The 17,057-nt window shown below is 41.4% G+C and overlaps 1 protein-coding gene across 1 annotated transcript in view; it reads left to right on the forward strand.

Moving 5' to 3' along the window:
- The first annotated feature begins 1,717 nt into the window (after positions 1 to 1,717).
- LOC106603335 (transcriptional regulator ATRX) overlaps positions 1,718 to 17,057 on the forward strand; it is a 50,332-nt gene continuing 34,992 nt past the window's right edge. Inside the window, exons 1-6 of the mRNA XM_014196883.2 lie at positions 1,718 to 1,975; positions 10,901 to 11,010; positions 11,096 to 11,151; positions 11,258 to 11,301; positions 11,608 to 11,729; positions 11,864 to 11,980. Coding sequence (XP_014052358.2) covers positions 1,956 to 1,975; positions 10,901 to 11,010; positions 11,096 to 11,151; positions 11,258 to 11,301; positions 11,608 to 11,729; positions 11,864 to 11,980 — 469 coding nt within the window. The 5' untranslated portion in view covers positions 1,718 to 1,955. The remainder of the gene's footprint in view (positions 1,976 to 10,900; positions 11,011 to 11,095; positions 11,152 to 11,257; positions 11,302 to 11,607; positions 11,730 to 11,863; positions 11,981 to 17,057) is intronic.

Here is a 17,057-nt window from a genome sequence, read left to right on the forward strand (position 1 = left end):
CTTCATCAGAGCATATCTCCACAAACAATAGTGGGACAGATAAGGCCACACAGCAAGCCAGAGGTAATTGCAGACACCTGTGGTAATTTAAAGTACCCAAAAGGTCCACAAGGTGTCATAATATCACATACAGGATAAAATAGAACATGTTATAGATGTATTTCTACTAGAACAAAAACATATGTACACAGGGAATGTGGTTAGTATAATTAATCCATACTCTGAAAGATAGCAATAAAGGTGAAAAATGACAAAAAAATACAACACTATATACATATGCAGAACCAGGAGAAATCTAGAAAACAACCAGATAAAGGTGAAGGTAACCTGTCGGGGAAGTATCGGGCCACTAGGGCTGTCATGAATACAGGACACCCTAATACCAGGGAGGGTGTGTGTGTGAAGCTAAGATGATGTAAAGATTATGTACAAAAAAGTTAAGATCAGCCCAACACAAAAACACAGAAACCAGGCCCTGATCATGTGCAAGTTAGTAAATTTACATACACAAGCCCATCCCCTTACCAAGATGAACAGTCATTGGTCTATTACAATCAAATCATGTTGTGGGCCAATAGTTCCATCCCACCTGAAATTCCCTTTAAGTGTAGTTTAGTAATTGGTAGCTTGGAAGACTATATTTTCAGAGTAGCTTCCCCAGTGCTAACCACTGCTCCTATAGGGTTAACCCACTTGGGGGGAGATTGTAACCCTAGGCACGGGTTGTTACTTGTTCCACTACCTACCCTCTTCATTCAGGAGAGTGTGGCTGTGGCCACAAACGCCTTTCCAATGGCACCATCCTACTTATGATACCAGTGCAGTGAACAAAGAGCAAGGTGCACTGCCTCTTTCGGGTATTGAACTTGGGTCTCCCAGAGGTTAACCTTAGGTTGTTGCTAACGTGCGCTAATGTGACTAGAATGACGTTGTAAGTAACATTAAACTTTCCAGGACATAGACATGTCTTATATGGGCAGAAAGCTTAAATTCTTGTTAATCTAACTGAAGTGTCTAATTTACAGTAGCTATTTTAGTGAAAAAAGACCATGCTATTGTTTGAGGAGAGTGCATAACAACAAAAACTTTTATCATGGCAACTGGTTTGATACATTCACCTCTGAAGGTAAATAATGTACTTACATTCAGTAATCTTGCTCTGATTAGCAGCATAGTTTTGTTTGATAAAATCCATTTTTATATTCAAATGTAGGAACTGGGTTCTACAGTTTGAACCCCTGCACATACACTGCTGCCATCTGGTGGCCAAAATCTAAATGGCCCCTAAACTCCTATGTGATTTAATGGCCTTTCTCTTGCATTTCAAAGATAATGGAACAAAAACAATATAGAAAACGCATGTTTTTTTGTTTGTATTATCTTTTACCAGATCTAATGTATTATATTCTCCAATCTTAATTTCACATTTCCACAAACTTCAAAGTGTTTCCTTTCAAATGGTATCAAGAATATGCATATCCTTGCTTCAGGTCCTGAGCTACAGGCAGTTCGATTTGGGTGTCATTTTAGTCGAACATTGAAAACAGGGTTCCGATCCTTATTAACCCACTTAGGGGATATGGTAAGGATGACCCAAGGGTCTTTACAATACTAATGTGGCTCCCAGGCGTTGTGACTGAGATCATCTGCGCAACTCGAGTAGCCTACTATAAAAAGATGTCCAGGAAGCAGCCAAATTAACATTTGAACTCAAAATGACTGCAGCTCCGACCACACAGGACAGACTGGAACGCGCCCATTTTCAAATTTGCGCAGTCGCAATGATGAAAGCATTCGAGAAACACCGCCATTATTGCGTAGCTAGTGTGACTATTGCATTGTGTTGGCGACGTAAACAAAAATTACCTGCAATAATGAGGGCAATTGTGGAATTTGGTGGGAGTAAGACCATATAGTGCGCGCCGTTTGCATAGGGTGCCTTTGACCAGCTCAAGATGTCCGCAGAGATGCTCAGGTAACAAACATATCGACCGTTCAGCTGCCTGAGCAAACTACTGTAGCTAGTAGGGCAAGCCGTAGATCGCTAACCATAACTAGCTAGCTTATTTGCTGCCTGCTAGCTTCCTAAAGTCCTAAAGTAGTCAGTCCTCACATTCAAGCTACTAGTCCGACTTGAACTTGTGACATTTACATAATTAGTACATACATCAAGAGAGACCTAGCTATGTTTGCCCAACGTTATTGTTTGATATTTATCTAGCTAGGTAACACACTTTACTGCTAGCTAGCTAGCTATAAATTAGTTGAATGACGTACATTAACGTTAGCGAGCTAGATAGCTAACTAGCTAATTGATGTGTCAATGATCTGAGCCCGGTTTCCCAAAGGCATCTTAAGGCTAAGTTCAACGTTAGGAAAATATGGTGAACTTAGTCTTAAGATACCTTTGGGAAAACAGGCCATGGTATTTTTTTAGTGTAGCTCTCATGAAAAACCTTAAGGGTTTAAATGCAATAATTTCAAAAATGTTACTAAGTTAGTTCATATAAGGAAATCAGTATGGTGAGTTAAATTCATTAGGCCCTGGATTTCACATGACAGGGCAGGGATGGAAGTCATGGGCTGGCGTGGTTGCACATAGTCTGCGCTTGTGAGGCTGGGTGGATGTACTGTCAAATTCTCTGAAATGAAGTTGGAGGTGGCTTATGGTAGAGAACTTAACATTCAATTCTCTAGCAACAGTTCTGTTGGACATTCCTGCAGTCAGCATGCCAATTGCACACTCCCTCAAAGCATGAGATGTCTGTGGCGTTGTGACAAAACTGCACATTTTAGTGTCCTTTTAGTCCCCAGCACAAGGTGCACCAGTGTATTGATCATGTTGTTTAATCATCTATTTGATATGCCACACCAGTCAGGTGGATGGATTATCTTGGAAAAGGAGGAATGTAAACTAATTTTGTGCACAAAATTTGAAAGAAATAAGCTGTGTGTGTATTGAACATTTCTGGGATCTTTTATTTCAGCAGATGAAACATGGGACCAACACTTTACATGTTGCGTTTTATTTTTGTTCAGTATACAATTCCGACACTGTTTTAACGTTTAGAAAAGTCAATCATCGCTCGCGAGACGATTTTCGAAAATGCGTGAGCCTTCCATATCAGCCAGAAAGAAACTTTCAAATAAAAATATATACTTAGCGTAGCAGATTTGTACAGATCATATGCTGTGTGCCTCCAGTTGGAAAACTACACTTCCTCCCCAGTTACTTACACACAGGTGTTTGAGCAGATATCTAATTGGCACAGGTGGTCGCATAGCACAAGTCATTTTTCCAACAATTATTTACAGACAGATTAAACTTATAACTCACTATCACAATTCCAGTGGGTCAGAAGTTTACATACACTAAGTTGACTGTGCCTTTAAACAGCTTGGAAAATTCCAGAAAATGATGTCATGGCTTTAGAAGCTTCTGATAGGCTAATTGACATAATTTGAGTCAATTGGAGGTGTACCTGTGGATATATTTCAAGGCCTACTTTCAAACTCAGTGCCTCTTTGCTTGACATCATGGGAAAATCCAAATAAATTGTAGACCTCCAAGTCTGCTTCATCCTTGGGAGCAATTTCCAAATGCCTGGAGGTACCATGTTCATCTGTAAAAACAATAGTACGCAAGTATAAACACCATGGGACCACGCAGCTGTCATACCGCTCAGGTAGAGATGAATGTACTTTGACGCAAAAAGGGGAAATCAATCCCAGAACAACTGCAAAGGACCTTGTGAAGATGCTGGAGCAAACAGATACAAAGTATCTATGTCCACAGTAAAATGAGTCCTATATCGACATAACCTGAAAGGCTGCTCAGCAAGGAAGAAGCCACTGCTCCAGAACCGCCATAAAAAAGCCAGACTACAGTTTGCAACTGCACATGAGGACAAAATTTGTATTTTTTGTAGAAATGTCCTCTGGTCTGATGAAACAAAAATAGAACTGTTTGACCATAATGACCATTGTTATGTTTGGAGGAAAAAGGGGGGGGGCTTGCAAGCCGAAGAACATCATCCCAACCGTGAAGCACGGGGGTGGCAGCGTCATGTTGTGGGGGTGCTTTGCTGCATGAGGGACTTGTGCACTTCACAAAATAGATGGCATCATGAGGCAGAAAAATTATGTGGATATATTGAAGCAACATCTCAAGACATCAGTCAGGAAGTTAAAGCTTGGTCGGAAATGGGTCTTCCAAATGGACAATGACCCCAAGGATACTTCCAAAGTTGTGGCAAAATGGCTTAAGGACAACAAAGTCAAGGTATTGGACTGGCCATCACAAAGCCCTGCCCTCAATCCTATAGAAAATCTGTGGGCAGTACTAAAGGTGTGTGCGAGCAAGGAGGCCTACAAACCTGACTCCGTTACACCAGCTCTGTCAGGAGGAATGGGCCAAAATTCACAACTTATTGTGGGAAGCTTGTGGAAGGCTACCCAAAACATTTGACCCAAGTTAAACAATTTAAAGGCAATGCTACCAAATACTAATTGAGTGTATGTAAACTTCTGACCCACTGGGAATGTGTTGAAAGAAATAAAAGCTGAAATAAATAATTCTCTCTACTATTATTCTGACATGTCACATTCTTAAAATAAAATGGTGATCCTAACTGACCTAAGACAGGGAATTTTTACTCTGATTAAATGTCAGGAATTGTGAAAAACTGAGTTTAAATGTATTTGGCTAAGGTGTATGTAAACTGCCGACTTCAACTGTATGGCTGTGTGGAAACGCTAACCCTATAAAGGTGCTACACATAGGATGTTTTTGAATATTTGCATTTTAATTTCTGAATTTACATAATATATCTGGCACTAATAGTGGAATGATTGTGTTTCACAGTATTACTTACCCACAATAGTTGTGATATTCGCCTATTGATTTCTCCCTACGGAGCGTCATCTGTTGTCAAACTGGGAAAGCTGTTTTGACTTTGGCTGTGTTATCTAGTGGAAAACTCAAGTTTTCTGGTTTCTAAAATTCTACGCTGTTAGTTCAATTTCAGTTAGAGAACAAGCACTGGGTAATGTTGGGAATCATTGTATCGTCTAAATCGCTGTGAAATACACTACATGACCACCAAAAGTATGTGGACACCTGCTCGTCAACATCTCATTTTAAAATCATGGGCATTAATATAGAGTTGATCCCCTTTGCTGCTATAACAGCCTCAACTCTTCTGGGAGGGCTTTCCCGTAGATGTGGGGACTTGCTTCCATTCAGCCACGAGCGTTAGTGAGGTCAGGCACTGATGTTGGGAAATTAGGCGTGGCTTGCAGTCGGTGCTCCAATTCATCCCAAAGGTTTTCGAAGGGGTTGAGGTCAGGGCTCTGTGCAGGCCAGTCAAGTTCTTCCACGCCGATCTTGACAAACCATTTCTGTATGGACCTCGCTTTGCGCACGGGGGCATTGTCATGCTGAAACAGGAAAGGGCCTTCCCTAAACTGTTGCCACTAAGTGGGAAGCACAGCCACTTCTAGAATGTAATTGTATGCTGTAGCATTTCCCTTCACTGGAACTACGGGGCCTACGACCCATGAAAAACAGCCCTAGTCCATTATTCCTCCTCCACTTTACATTTGGCACTATGCATTGGTGCAGGTAGCATTCTCCTTGTATCCGCCAAACCTAGATTTGTCCATCGGACTGCAAGATAGTGAAGCCAGATGGTGAAGCTTGTTTTTGTTACTCCAGAGAACACGTTTCTACTGCTCCAGAGTCCAATGGCGGCGAGCTTTAACCTCTCCAGCCGACGCTTGGCATTGCACAAGGTGATCTTAGGCTTGTGTGCAGCTGCTCGGCCATGTTCTTGTGCTGACTTTGCTTCCAGAGGTAGTGAGTGTTGCAACTGAGGACAGACAATTTTTGCGCGCTTCAGCACTGTGATCCCATTCTGTAAGCTTGTGTGGCCTACCACTTCGCAGCTGAACTGTTGTTGTTCCTTGACATTTCCACTTCACAGTAACATCACCGCCTGGTATGGCATCTGACCGTAAGGCGCTATAGAGGGTAGTGCGAACGGCCCAGTACATCACTGGGACCAAGCTTCCTGCCATCAAGGATAAATATAATAGGCGGTGTCAGAGGAAAGCCCATAAAATTGTCGGACTCCAGTCACCCAAGTTATAGACTGTTTTCTCTGCTACCGCACGGCAACCGGTACCGGAGTGCCAAGTCTAGGACTAAAAGGCTCCTCAACAGCTTCTACCCCCAATCCATTAGACTGCTGAACAATTCAAAAAAATTTGCCACCGGGCAATTTACATTGACTTCCCCCCCCCCTTTTTGTACACTGCTGCTACTTGCTGTTTGTTTGTTAACTATGCATAGTAGAGGTTGACCGATTATGATTTTTCAATACCGATTTATTGGAGGACCAAAAAAAAGCCGATACCGATTAATCGGCTGGTATTTATTTATTTGTTTGTAATAATGACAATTACAACAATACTGAATGAACACTTTTAACTTAATATAATACATCAAAATCAATTTAGCCTCAAATAAATAATGAAACATGTTCAATTTGGTTTAAATAATGCAAAAAAAAGTGTTGGAGAAGAAAGTAAAAGTGCAATATGTGCCATGTAAAAAAGCTAATGTTTAACTGCCTTGCTCAGAACATGGGAACATATGAAAGCTGGTGGTTCCTTTTAACATGATTCTTCAATATTCCCAGGTAAGAAGTTTTAGGTTGTAGTTATTATAGGACTATTTCTCTCTATACGATTTGTATTTCATATACCTTTCACTATTGGATGTTCTTATAGGCACTTTAGTATTGCCAGTGTAACAGTATAGCTTCCGTCCCTCTCCTCGCTCCTACCTGGGCTCGAACCAGGAACACATCGACAACAGCCACCCTCGAAGCAGCGTTACCCATGTAGAGCAAGGGGAACAACTACTCCAAGTCTCAGAGCGAGTGACGTTTGAAACGCTATTAGCGCGCACCCGCTAACTAGCTAGCCAATTCACATCGGTTACACCAGCCTAATCTTGGGAGTTGACAGGCTTGAAGTCATAAACAGCGCAATGCATTGCGAAGAGCTGCTGGCAAAACGCACAAAAGTGCTGTTTGAATGAATGTTTACGAGCCTGCTGGTGCCTACCACCGCTCAGTCAGACTGCTCTATCAAATCATAGACTTAATTATAATATAATAAACACACAGAAATACGAGCCTTAGGTCATTATTATGGTCGAATCCGGAAACTGTCATCTCGAAAACAAGTTTTTTTCTTTCAGTGAAATACGGAACTGGTCCGTATTTTATCTAACGGGTGGCATCCCTGTCTAAATATTCCTGTTACATTGCACAACCTTTAATGGTATGTCATAATTACGTAAAATTCTGGCAAATTAGTTCGCAACGAGCCAGGCAATGAACGCAAGAGCAGTGACACAATTTCATGTTAGCAGGCAATATTAACTAAATATGCAGGTTTAAAAATATATACTTGTGTATTGATTTTAAAGAAAGGCATTGATGTTTATGGTTAGGTACATTGGTGCAACAACAGTACTTTTTTCGCAAATGCGCTTGTTAAATCATCACCCGTTTGTCGAAGTAGGCTGTGATTTGATGAGAAATTAACAGGCACCGCGTCGATTAAATGCAACGCAGGACACGTTAGATAATCTAGTAATATCATCAACCATATGTAGTTAACTAGTGATTATGTTAAGATTGATAGTTTTTTATAAGGTAAGTTTAATGCTAGCTAGCAACTTACCTTGGCTTCTTGCTGCCTTCGCGTAACAGGTAGTCAGCCTGCCATGCAGGCTCCTCGTGGAGTGCAATGTAAGGCAGGTGGTTAGAGCGTTGGACTAGTAACCAGAAGGTTGCAAAAACGAATCCCCCCTGAACAAGGCAGTTAACCCCCGTTCCTAGGCCGTCATTGAAAATAAGAATGTGTTCTTAATCTGACTTGCCTAGTTAAATAAAGGTGGGAAAAAAATCAAAATCGGCAAATCGGTGGCCAAAAATACCGATTGTTATGAAAACGTGAAATCGGCCCTAATTAATCGGCCATTCCGATTAATCGGTCGACCTCTAATGCATAGTCACTTCGCCCCCACCTACATGTACAGATTACCTCAACTAGCCTGCACACTGACTCGGTACTGGTACCCCCTGTATATAGCCTCGTTATTTTTATTGTATTACTTTATTACTTTTTATTTTAGTCGACTTGATAAATATTTTCTTCTTGAACTGCACTGTTGGTTAAGGGCTTGTAAGTCGGAATTTCATGGTAAAGTCTACACTTGTTGTATTCGGCGCATGTGACACAGTTTGATTTGACTTACAATTGACTTGGGCAGCTCTAACAGGGCAGAAATTCGACAAACTGACTTGTTGGAAAGGTGGCATTCTACGAGGGTGCCATGTTGAAAGTCGCTAAGCTCCTCAGTGAGGCCAATCTACTGTCAATGTTTGTCTATGGAGATTGCATGGCTGTGTGCTCAGCAACGGGTGTGGCTGAAATAGCTGACTCCACTAATTTGAAGGGGTGTCCAGATGCTTTTGTATATAAAGTTTATTCGGAAAGTATTCAGACCCTTTGACTTTTTCCACATTTTGTTACGTTACAGCCTTGTTTTAAAAACAAAGCAAAAATAGGTTATCATTTTTTGAAAATATATAGAAAATATGTAAATGTAATATTTCATTTTTTAAGACCCTTTACTCAGTACTTTGAAGCACCTTTGGCAACGATTACAGCCTCAAGTCTTTTTGGGTACGACACTACAAGCTCTATTTGTGGAGTTTCTCCCATTCTTCTCTGCAGATCCTCTCAAGCTGTCTCAGTTTAGATGGGGAGCGTCACTGCACAGCTATTTGCAGGTCTCTCCAGAGCTGTTTGATCGGGTTCATGTCCAGGCTCTGGCTGAGCCACTCAAGGACATTGAGACTTGTCCCGAAGCCACTCCTGTGTTGTCTTGGCTGTGTGCTTGGTGTCGTTGTCCTGTTGGAAGGTGAACAGTCGCCCCACTCTAAGGTCCTGAGCACTCTGGATTAGGTTTTCACCAAGGATCTCTCTGTACTTTGCACCGTCCATCTTTCCTTCAATCCTGACTAGTCTCCCAGTCCCTGCCACTGAAAAACATGATGCTGCCACCATGCTTCATTGTAGGGATGGTGCAAGTTTTCCTCCAGACATGACGCTTGGCATTCAGGCCAAAGAGTTCAATCTTGGTTTCATCAGACCAGAGAATCTTGTTTCTCATGGTCTGAGAGTCTTTGGTTGCCTTTTGGCAAACTCCAAGTGGGCGGTTATGTGCCTTGTACTGAGGAGTGGCTTCCGTCTGGCCACTTTACCATAAAGGCCTAATTGGTGGAGTGCTGCGGAGAAGGTTGTCCTTCTGGAAGGTTCTCCCATCTCCACAGAAGAACTCTGGAGCTCTTTCAGTGACCATTGGGTTCTTGGTCACCTCCCTGACCAAGGCCCTTCTCCCCCGATTGCTCAGTTTGGCCAGGCGGCCAGCTCTAAGAAGAGTCTTGGTGGTTCCAAACTTCTTCCATTGAAGAATGATGGAGGCCACTGTTCTTGGGGATCTTCAATGCTGCAGAAATGTTTTGGTACTCTTCCCCAGATCTGTGCCTCGACACAATCCTGTCTAGGGGTTCTACGGACAATTCCTTTGACCTCATGGCTTTCTTTTTGCTCTGACATGCACTGTCAACTGTGGGACCTTACATAAACACTTGTGTGCCTTTCGAAATCATGTCCAATCAATTGAATTTACCACACGTGGACTCCAGGTTGTAGAAACATCTCCAGGATGATCATTGGAAACAACATGATGCACTTGAGCTCAGTTTTCGAGTCTCATAGCAAAGGGTCTGAATACTTATGTAAATAAGGTATTTATGTTTTGAATTAATAAATTAGCAAACATTTGTAAACCTGTTTTTGCTTTGTCTTTATGGGGTACTGTGTGTAGATTGGTATTTTTTTTAAAGTCCATTTTAGAATAAGGCTGTAACATAAAATGTGGAAAAGGTCAAGGAGTCTTAATACTTTCCGACTGCACTGTATAGTTTGTTATTGATAAGATACACTATCGTTTTTACAGCTGTTTGAAGCTGGTGGAACAACCTAAAGTAACCAGCATCAAACAGCTGTAAAACTTTTTTTTGTTATTTGTAAGATATTTCACAGCGATTTAGATGGTACAGTGATTCACTACACTATTCAGTGCTTGTTTACACATATACTGAAATTCAGTAGACAATGTAGAATTTTAGCAACCAGGTAATGACAGCGCGATTTCCACTAGATAACGCGGCCACAAAGCCAGAACAGCTTCCCATTTTGACAATAGATGCTGTTCCCGGCGAGAGAAATCAGTCGGCGAATATCACAGCTAGTCACAACACGTGATTTAAGTAATACTTTGAAATACTAGCGCAAGATATATTTGGACATTTTCTGAAATTACAATGCCAAAAGGCAAACTAATCCTACTGTATATGTACCTTTAAAAAAATATATATTTGTCACTGATATGAAATGCGTTCCTTATGTTTCCAAAACGCGTATTGCTTGCGGTTCGCTTAACGTTTAGAGCAAGCGTTGGAGCTCTTAACAAAATTCTTCCAGCAAGAAGATGCCTTCATCAATAGGCACTTAAAGTAGTTAACGTCTATGAATGGGCTAGCATTAGGGTAAAATAGCTAGCTAGCCTATTGAATCGTGACTGTTTCTGAAGTAAAGGGACAGAGCAGGACAAGGACATATGTTCACATCTTACCGGTAGCTATGGCATATCCACATACTTTGGTTAGGAATTTAAACAAAGGTTTATAGCTTTCTAGAAAGAAACTCATGAGGTATGCTGCATTGTTATTAATTTGGCTGTCATTCATCTTAGCATTCCTCTTGGCACGAGCAAGCTCAATGTGTTGGTGACCAAACTGCATGGGTTCTTGGCTCATGCTCCAGAGGAAGATGATGACACACTGGTGACTGAAAGTCCTGAGGGTGAGAACTGTAATAAGTGCACCTTTAACTCAGTTGGTATAGTGGTGTTGTCTGGCCATTATTGTCTGCTGATTTTAATTCACAGGTATAACGAACAAGGACTGTGTGGAGCCACACTCAACAGACCGAAACTCCCTTGAGGTATTGACATGAAAAATATCAGTATTGGCTGTTCTAGACCAAAGAGTATTTAGTATTGATGCAGATCTAGAAGATGTAGTTATTACATATTTCTTGTTGAATACAGACCTCAACAGACGCCTTGAAGCAGTCCAGATGTGGTTCCAGGAGGTGGGCTTTCTTCTGATATGTGACAGTTTGTACATGTTGTTTATGGACAGGAAACACATAAAAACATTATTTATCCTCTAATGCAGAGGTTTTCAAACTTTTTGACTGGGACCCCAAGCCATTCCATATATTTGAACTATTCCTGAGTTAGCATGCCCAATTCAACTTGTCAAGTAATTACACACCATTATTGAGCTCAATCAGGTGAGCTTGTTCAGTGCTACAACAAAATTGTGAAATGTCTGGAGGTCACTGAGGAGGTTTGAAAAACCACTGCTCTAATCGATGTCACTTGTTGTATTACAGAAAACCTTCCGTTGTGATTAAACACAGTGGACTGGATGAATCTGGTGCTTCAAATGAAAGTGATGATGACTGCTTGATCGTCAATTCAAACGGTTATCCTGATGTAACAAGATTGCCTAAAGGTTTGTTTTTCTGCTACTTCTTTCAATACTGTAACGGGATATTAACACTGGAAATGCATAATGTATGACTGGATTTATAAACAGAAAATGCCTTTGTTTCCATGCGTGTGTTTTTACATGTCTTATGCACAAAGGTACTGCACTGGTGAGGCCTGAGCCGGTGGATAATGTCAGAGATGACTTCCGAGGTACAGAATTCCATTGTGGAAAATCTGGTAATCTGAGGAGAGTTTTTTCCAGGAGACGTGGAGGTGAGCTTTCATGAATTAATATGAAAATGCATATCCTTTACCCTAAAATAGTGTGCCGCAGAATGACAATGAATTAAGGTTTGTAATCAATCAAATCAAATTTGTACATGAGCAGATGTCATGAAGTGCTATACAGAAACCCAGCCTAAAACAGCAAGCAATGCAGATGTAGAAGCACGGTGGATAAGGAAAACTCCCTAGGAAGGCAGGAACCTAGGAAAAAACCTAGAGAGGAACAAGGCTCTGAGGGGTGGCCAGTCCTCTTCTGGCTGTGCCAGGTGGAGATTATAAGAGTACATGGCCATTAACCTGTTGAGGACAGACGTTCCGCCTGCGGAACTCCTAGCCAATGGCATCGCACGGCGCAAAATACAAAACCAACTAAAATACCACAATTACATTTTCTCAAACAATCAACTATTTTACACCATTTTAAAGATAAGACTCTCGTTAATCTAACCACATTGTCCGATTTCAAAAAGGCTTTACAGCGAAAGCAAAACATTAGATTATGTTAGGAGGGTACATAGACACAAATAATCACACAGCCATTTTCCAAGCAAGCATATATGTCACATAAACCCAAACCACAGCTAAATGCAGCACTAACCTTTGATCTTCATCAGATGACACTCCTAGGACATTATGTTATACAATACATGCATGTTTTGTTCAATCAAGTTCATATTTATATCAAAACCAGCTTTTTACATTAGCATGTGATGTTCAGAACTAGCATACCCACCGCAAACTTCCGGTGAATTTACTAAATTACTCACGATAAACGTTCACAAAATACATAACAATTATTTTAAGAATTATAGATACAGAACTCCTTTATGCAATCGCGGTGTCAGATTTTAAAATAGCTTTTCGGCGAAAGCACATTTTGCAATATTCTGAGTAGATAGCCCGGCCATCACGGCTAGCTATTTTGACACCCACCAAGTTTGGCCCTCACTAAACTCAGAATTACTATTAGACAAATTGGATTACCTTTGCTGTTCTTCGTCAGAATGCACTCCCAGGACTTCTACTTCAACAACAAATGTTGTTTTGGTTCCAAATAATCCATAGTTATATTCAAATAGCTCCGTTTTGTTCGTGCGTTCAGGTCACTATCCGAAGGGTGACGCGCGAGCGCATTTTGTGACAAAAAAATGCAAAATATTCCATTACCGTACTTAGAAGCATGTCAAACGCTGTTTAAAATCAATTTTTATGCTATTTTTCTCGTAAAATAGCGTTAATATTCCAACCGGGCAACGTTGTATTCATTCAAAGGCTGAAAGAAAAAAATGGAGTTGTCTCGTGAACGCGCATCTCACTCTCACTGTCCCCAGGCTGACCACTTACAAACAGAGCTGTTGTACTTTGCCCAGAGACAGCAGACACCCCATTCCACTTTCTGGCGGCTTTAGAGAGCCAATGGAAGCCTTAGAAAATGTCACGTTACAGCACAGATGCTGTATTTTCAATAGAGATGCAACAGAAGGACAACAAATTGTCAGACAGGGCACTTCCTGTATGGAATCTTCTCAGGTTTTGGCCTGCCATTTGAGTTCTGTTATACGCACAGACACCATTCAAACAGTTTTAGAAACTTTAGAGTGTTTTCTATCCAAATCTACTAATTATATGCATATTCTAGTTTCTGGGCAGGAGTAGTAACCAGATTAAATCGGGTACGTTTTTTTTTTATCCGGCCGTGAAAATACTGCCCCCTATCCCAAAGAAGTTAAGGCCAGATTGTTCTTCAAAATGTTCATCGATGACCAGCAGGGTCAAATAATAATCAGTGGTTGTAGAGGGTGCAACAGGTCGGTACCTCAGGAGTAAATGTCAGTTGGCTTTTCATAGCCAAGCATTCAGAGGTTGAGACAGCAGGTGCAGTAGAGGGCAAGAAAGTTAAAAAAATAAACAGCAGGTCTGGGACAAGGTAGCACGTCCTGTGAAGAGGTCAGGGTTCCATAGCCTCAGGCAGAACAGTTGGAACTGGAGCTGCAGTACGACCAGGTGGACTGGGGACAGCTAGGAGTCATCAGTCCAGGTAGTCCTGAGCCATGGTCCTAGGGCTCAGGTCCTCCAGGAGGGGGGGGGAGAATTAGAGGGAGCGTGCTTAATTTCACACAGGACACTAGATGATAAGGCAGGAGAATTACACCAGATATAACCCTGGCCCCCCCAGCACATAGACTATTGCAGCATAGATAGTGGAGGCTGAGACAGCGGGAAGTCATCCAACAATACCCCCGGACAGGGCCAACCAGGCAGGATATAACCTCACCCACTTTGCCAAAGCACAGCCCTACACCACTAGAGGGATATCAACAGACCACTGACTTACTCAGCCTTGTCTCAGGGTAGTATAGCCCACAAAGATCTCCACCACACAAGCCTGAGGGGATGCCAAACCCAGACAGGAAGATCACATCAGTGACTCAACCCACTCAAGTGATGCACCTCTCCTAGGGACTGCATGGAAGAGCACTAGTGACTCAGCCTCCGTAATAGGGTCAGAGAATCCCAATGGAGAGAAGGGCGCCGGCCAGGCAGAGACGGCAAGGGCGGTTCGTCGCTCCAGTATCTTGCCATTCACCTTCGGATCCCTGGGCCAGGTTAGCTTTGTAGGTTAGTAGTAAAACCTTTAAAATCAGCCCTTGCCTTAACAGGAAGTCAGTGTAGAGACGAAATTCTAGTCAAGCTACAAGCAGCTGTGTGTATCACTAACGGAAGTTTATTTAGTCCTTTAGCCGGGTAATGGGAGAGTAGAGCTTTACAGTCATTTAATCTAGAAGTGACAAAAGCATGGATTAGCTTTTTCTGCATAATCTTTTGACAAAAAGTTATATTTTTGCAATATTACGAAGATGGAAAAAGCTGTCCTATAAATATTCTTGATATGTTCGTCAAAAGAGAGATCAGGTTCTAGAGTAACGCTGAGGTCCTTCAGTTTTAATTGAGACGACTGTACAACCATCAAGATTAATTGTCAGATCCAACAGCAGATCTCTTTGTTTCTTGGGATCTAGAACAAGCATCTCTGTTTTGTCAGAGTTTTAAAGTAAAACATTTGCCGCCATCCACTTCCTTATGTCTAAGACACAGGCTTTCAGGGTAGGCAATTTTGGGGCTTCACCATGTTCCCTCGAAATGTACAGCTGTGTGTTGTCTGCATTGCAGTGAATGATGACATTGGGTGCATCTCCAAGAGGTAGGGGGTGTTTGTGTGTGTGTGTGTATATATATACATATACAGTTGAAGTCGGAAGTTTACATACACCTTAGCCAAATACATTTAACCTGTTAGGGCTAGGGGGCAGTATTGACACGGCCGGATTAAAAACGTACCCGATTTAATCTGGTTACTACTCCTGCCCAGTAACTAGAATATGCATATAATTATTGGCTTTGGATAGAAAACACCCTAAAGTTTCTAAAACTGTTTGAATGGTGTCTGTGAGTATAACAGAACTCATATGGCAGGCCAAAACCTGAGAAGATTCCATGCAGGAAGTGGCCTGTCTGACAAGGTGTTGTTTATCTTGGCTCTTTTTATTGAAGTCTGAGGATCTTTGCTATAACGTGACACTTCCTACGGCTCCCATAGGCTCTCGGAGCCCGGGAAAAGCTGAACGATATCGAGGCAGCCTCTGGCTGAAACACACTATCGCGTTTGGCAAGTGGCCGATCAGAGTACTATTGGCTTAGGCGCGTGCCCGAGTCGACCCCATGCTTTATTTTCTTTCGTCTGTTTACCTAAACGCAGATTCCCGGTTGGAATATTATCGCTTTTTTATGAGAAAAATGGCATAAAAATTGATTTTAAACAGCGGTTGACATGCTTCGAAGGACGGTAATGGAATATTTAGGAAAAAAATTGTCACGAATTGCGCCATGCTCGTCACCCTTATTTACCCTTTCGGATAGTGTCTTGAACGCACGAACAAAACGCCGCTATTTGGATATAACAATGGATTATTTGGGACCAAACCAACATTTGTTATTGAAGTAGAAGTCCTGGGAGTGCATTCTGACGAAGACAGCAAAGTTAATAACATTTTTCTTATAGTAAATCTGACTTTGGTGAGTGCTAAACTTGCTGGGTGTCTAAATAGCTAGCCCTGTGATGCCGGGCTATCTACTGAGAATATTGCAAAATGTGCTTTCACCGAAAAGCTATTTTAAAATCGGACATATCGAGTGCATAGAGGAGTTCTGTATCTATAATTCTTTAAATAATTGTTATGCTTTTTGTGAACGTTTATCGTGAGTAATTTAGTAAATTCACCGGCAGTGTTCGGTGGGAATGCTAGTCACATGCTAGTCACATGCTAATGTAAAAAGCTGGTTTTTGATATAAATATGAACTTGATTGAACAAAACATGCATGTATTGTATAACATAATGTCCTAGGGTTGTCATCTGATGAAGATCATCAAAGGTTAGTGCTGCATTTAGCTGTGGTTTGGGTTTTTGTGACATTATATGCTAGCTTGAAAAATGGGTGTCTGATTATTTCTGGCTGGGTACTCTGCTGACATAATCTAATGTTTTGCTTTCGTTGAAAAGCCTTTTTGAAATCGGACAGTGTGGTTAGATTAACGAGGGTCTTGTCTTTAAAATGGTGTAAAATAGTCATAGGTTTGAAAAATTGAAGTTTTTGCATTTGAGGTATTTGAATAACGCGCCACGGGATTACACTGGCTGTTGAGTAGGCAAGCGTCCCACCTAGCCCATAGAGGTTAAACTCAGTTTTTCACAATTCCTGACATTTAATCCTAGTAAAAATACCTGTCTTAGGTCAGTTAGGATCACCACTTTATTTTAAGAATGTGAAATGTCAGAATAATGGTAGAGAATGATTTATTTCAGCTTTTATTTCTTTCATAACATTCCCAGTGGGTCAGCAGTTTACATACACTCAATTAGTATTTGGTAGCATTGCCTTTAAATTGTTTAACTTGGGTCAAATTTTTTGGGTAGCCTTCCACAAGTTTCCTACAATAAGTTGGGTGAATTATGGCCCATTCCTCCTGACAGAGCTGGTGTAACTGAGTCAGGTTTGTAGACCTCC

The sequence above is a fragment of the Salmo salar genome, chromosome ssa04 (genome assembly GCF_905237065.1).
Source record: "Salmo salar chromosome ssa04, Ssal_v3.1, whole genome shotgun sequence".
NCBI lineage: Eukaryota > Metazoa > Chordata > Actinopteri > Salmoniformes > Salmonidae > Salmo > Salmo salar.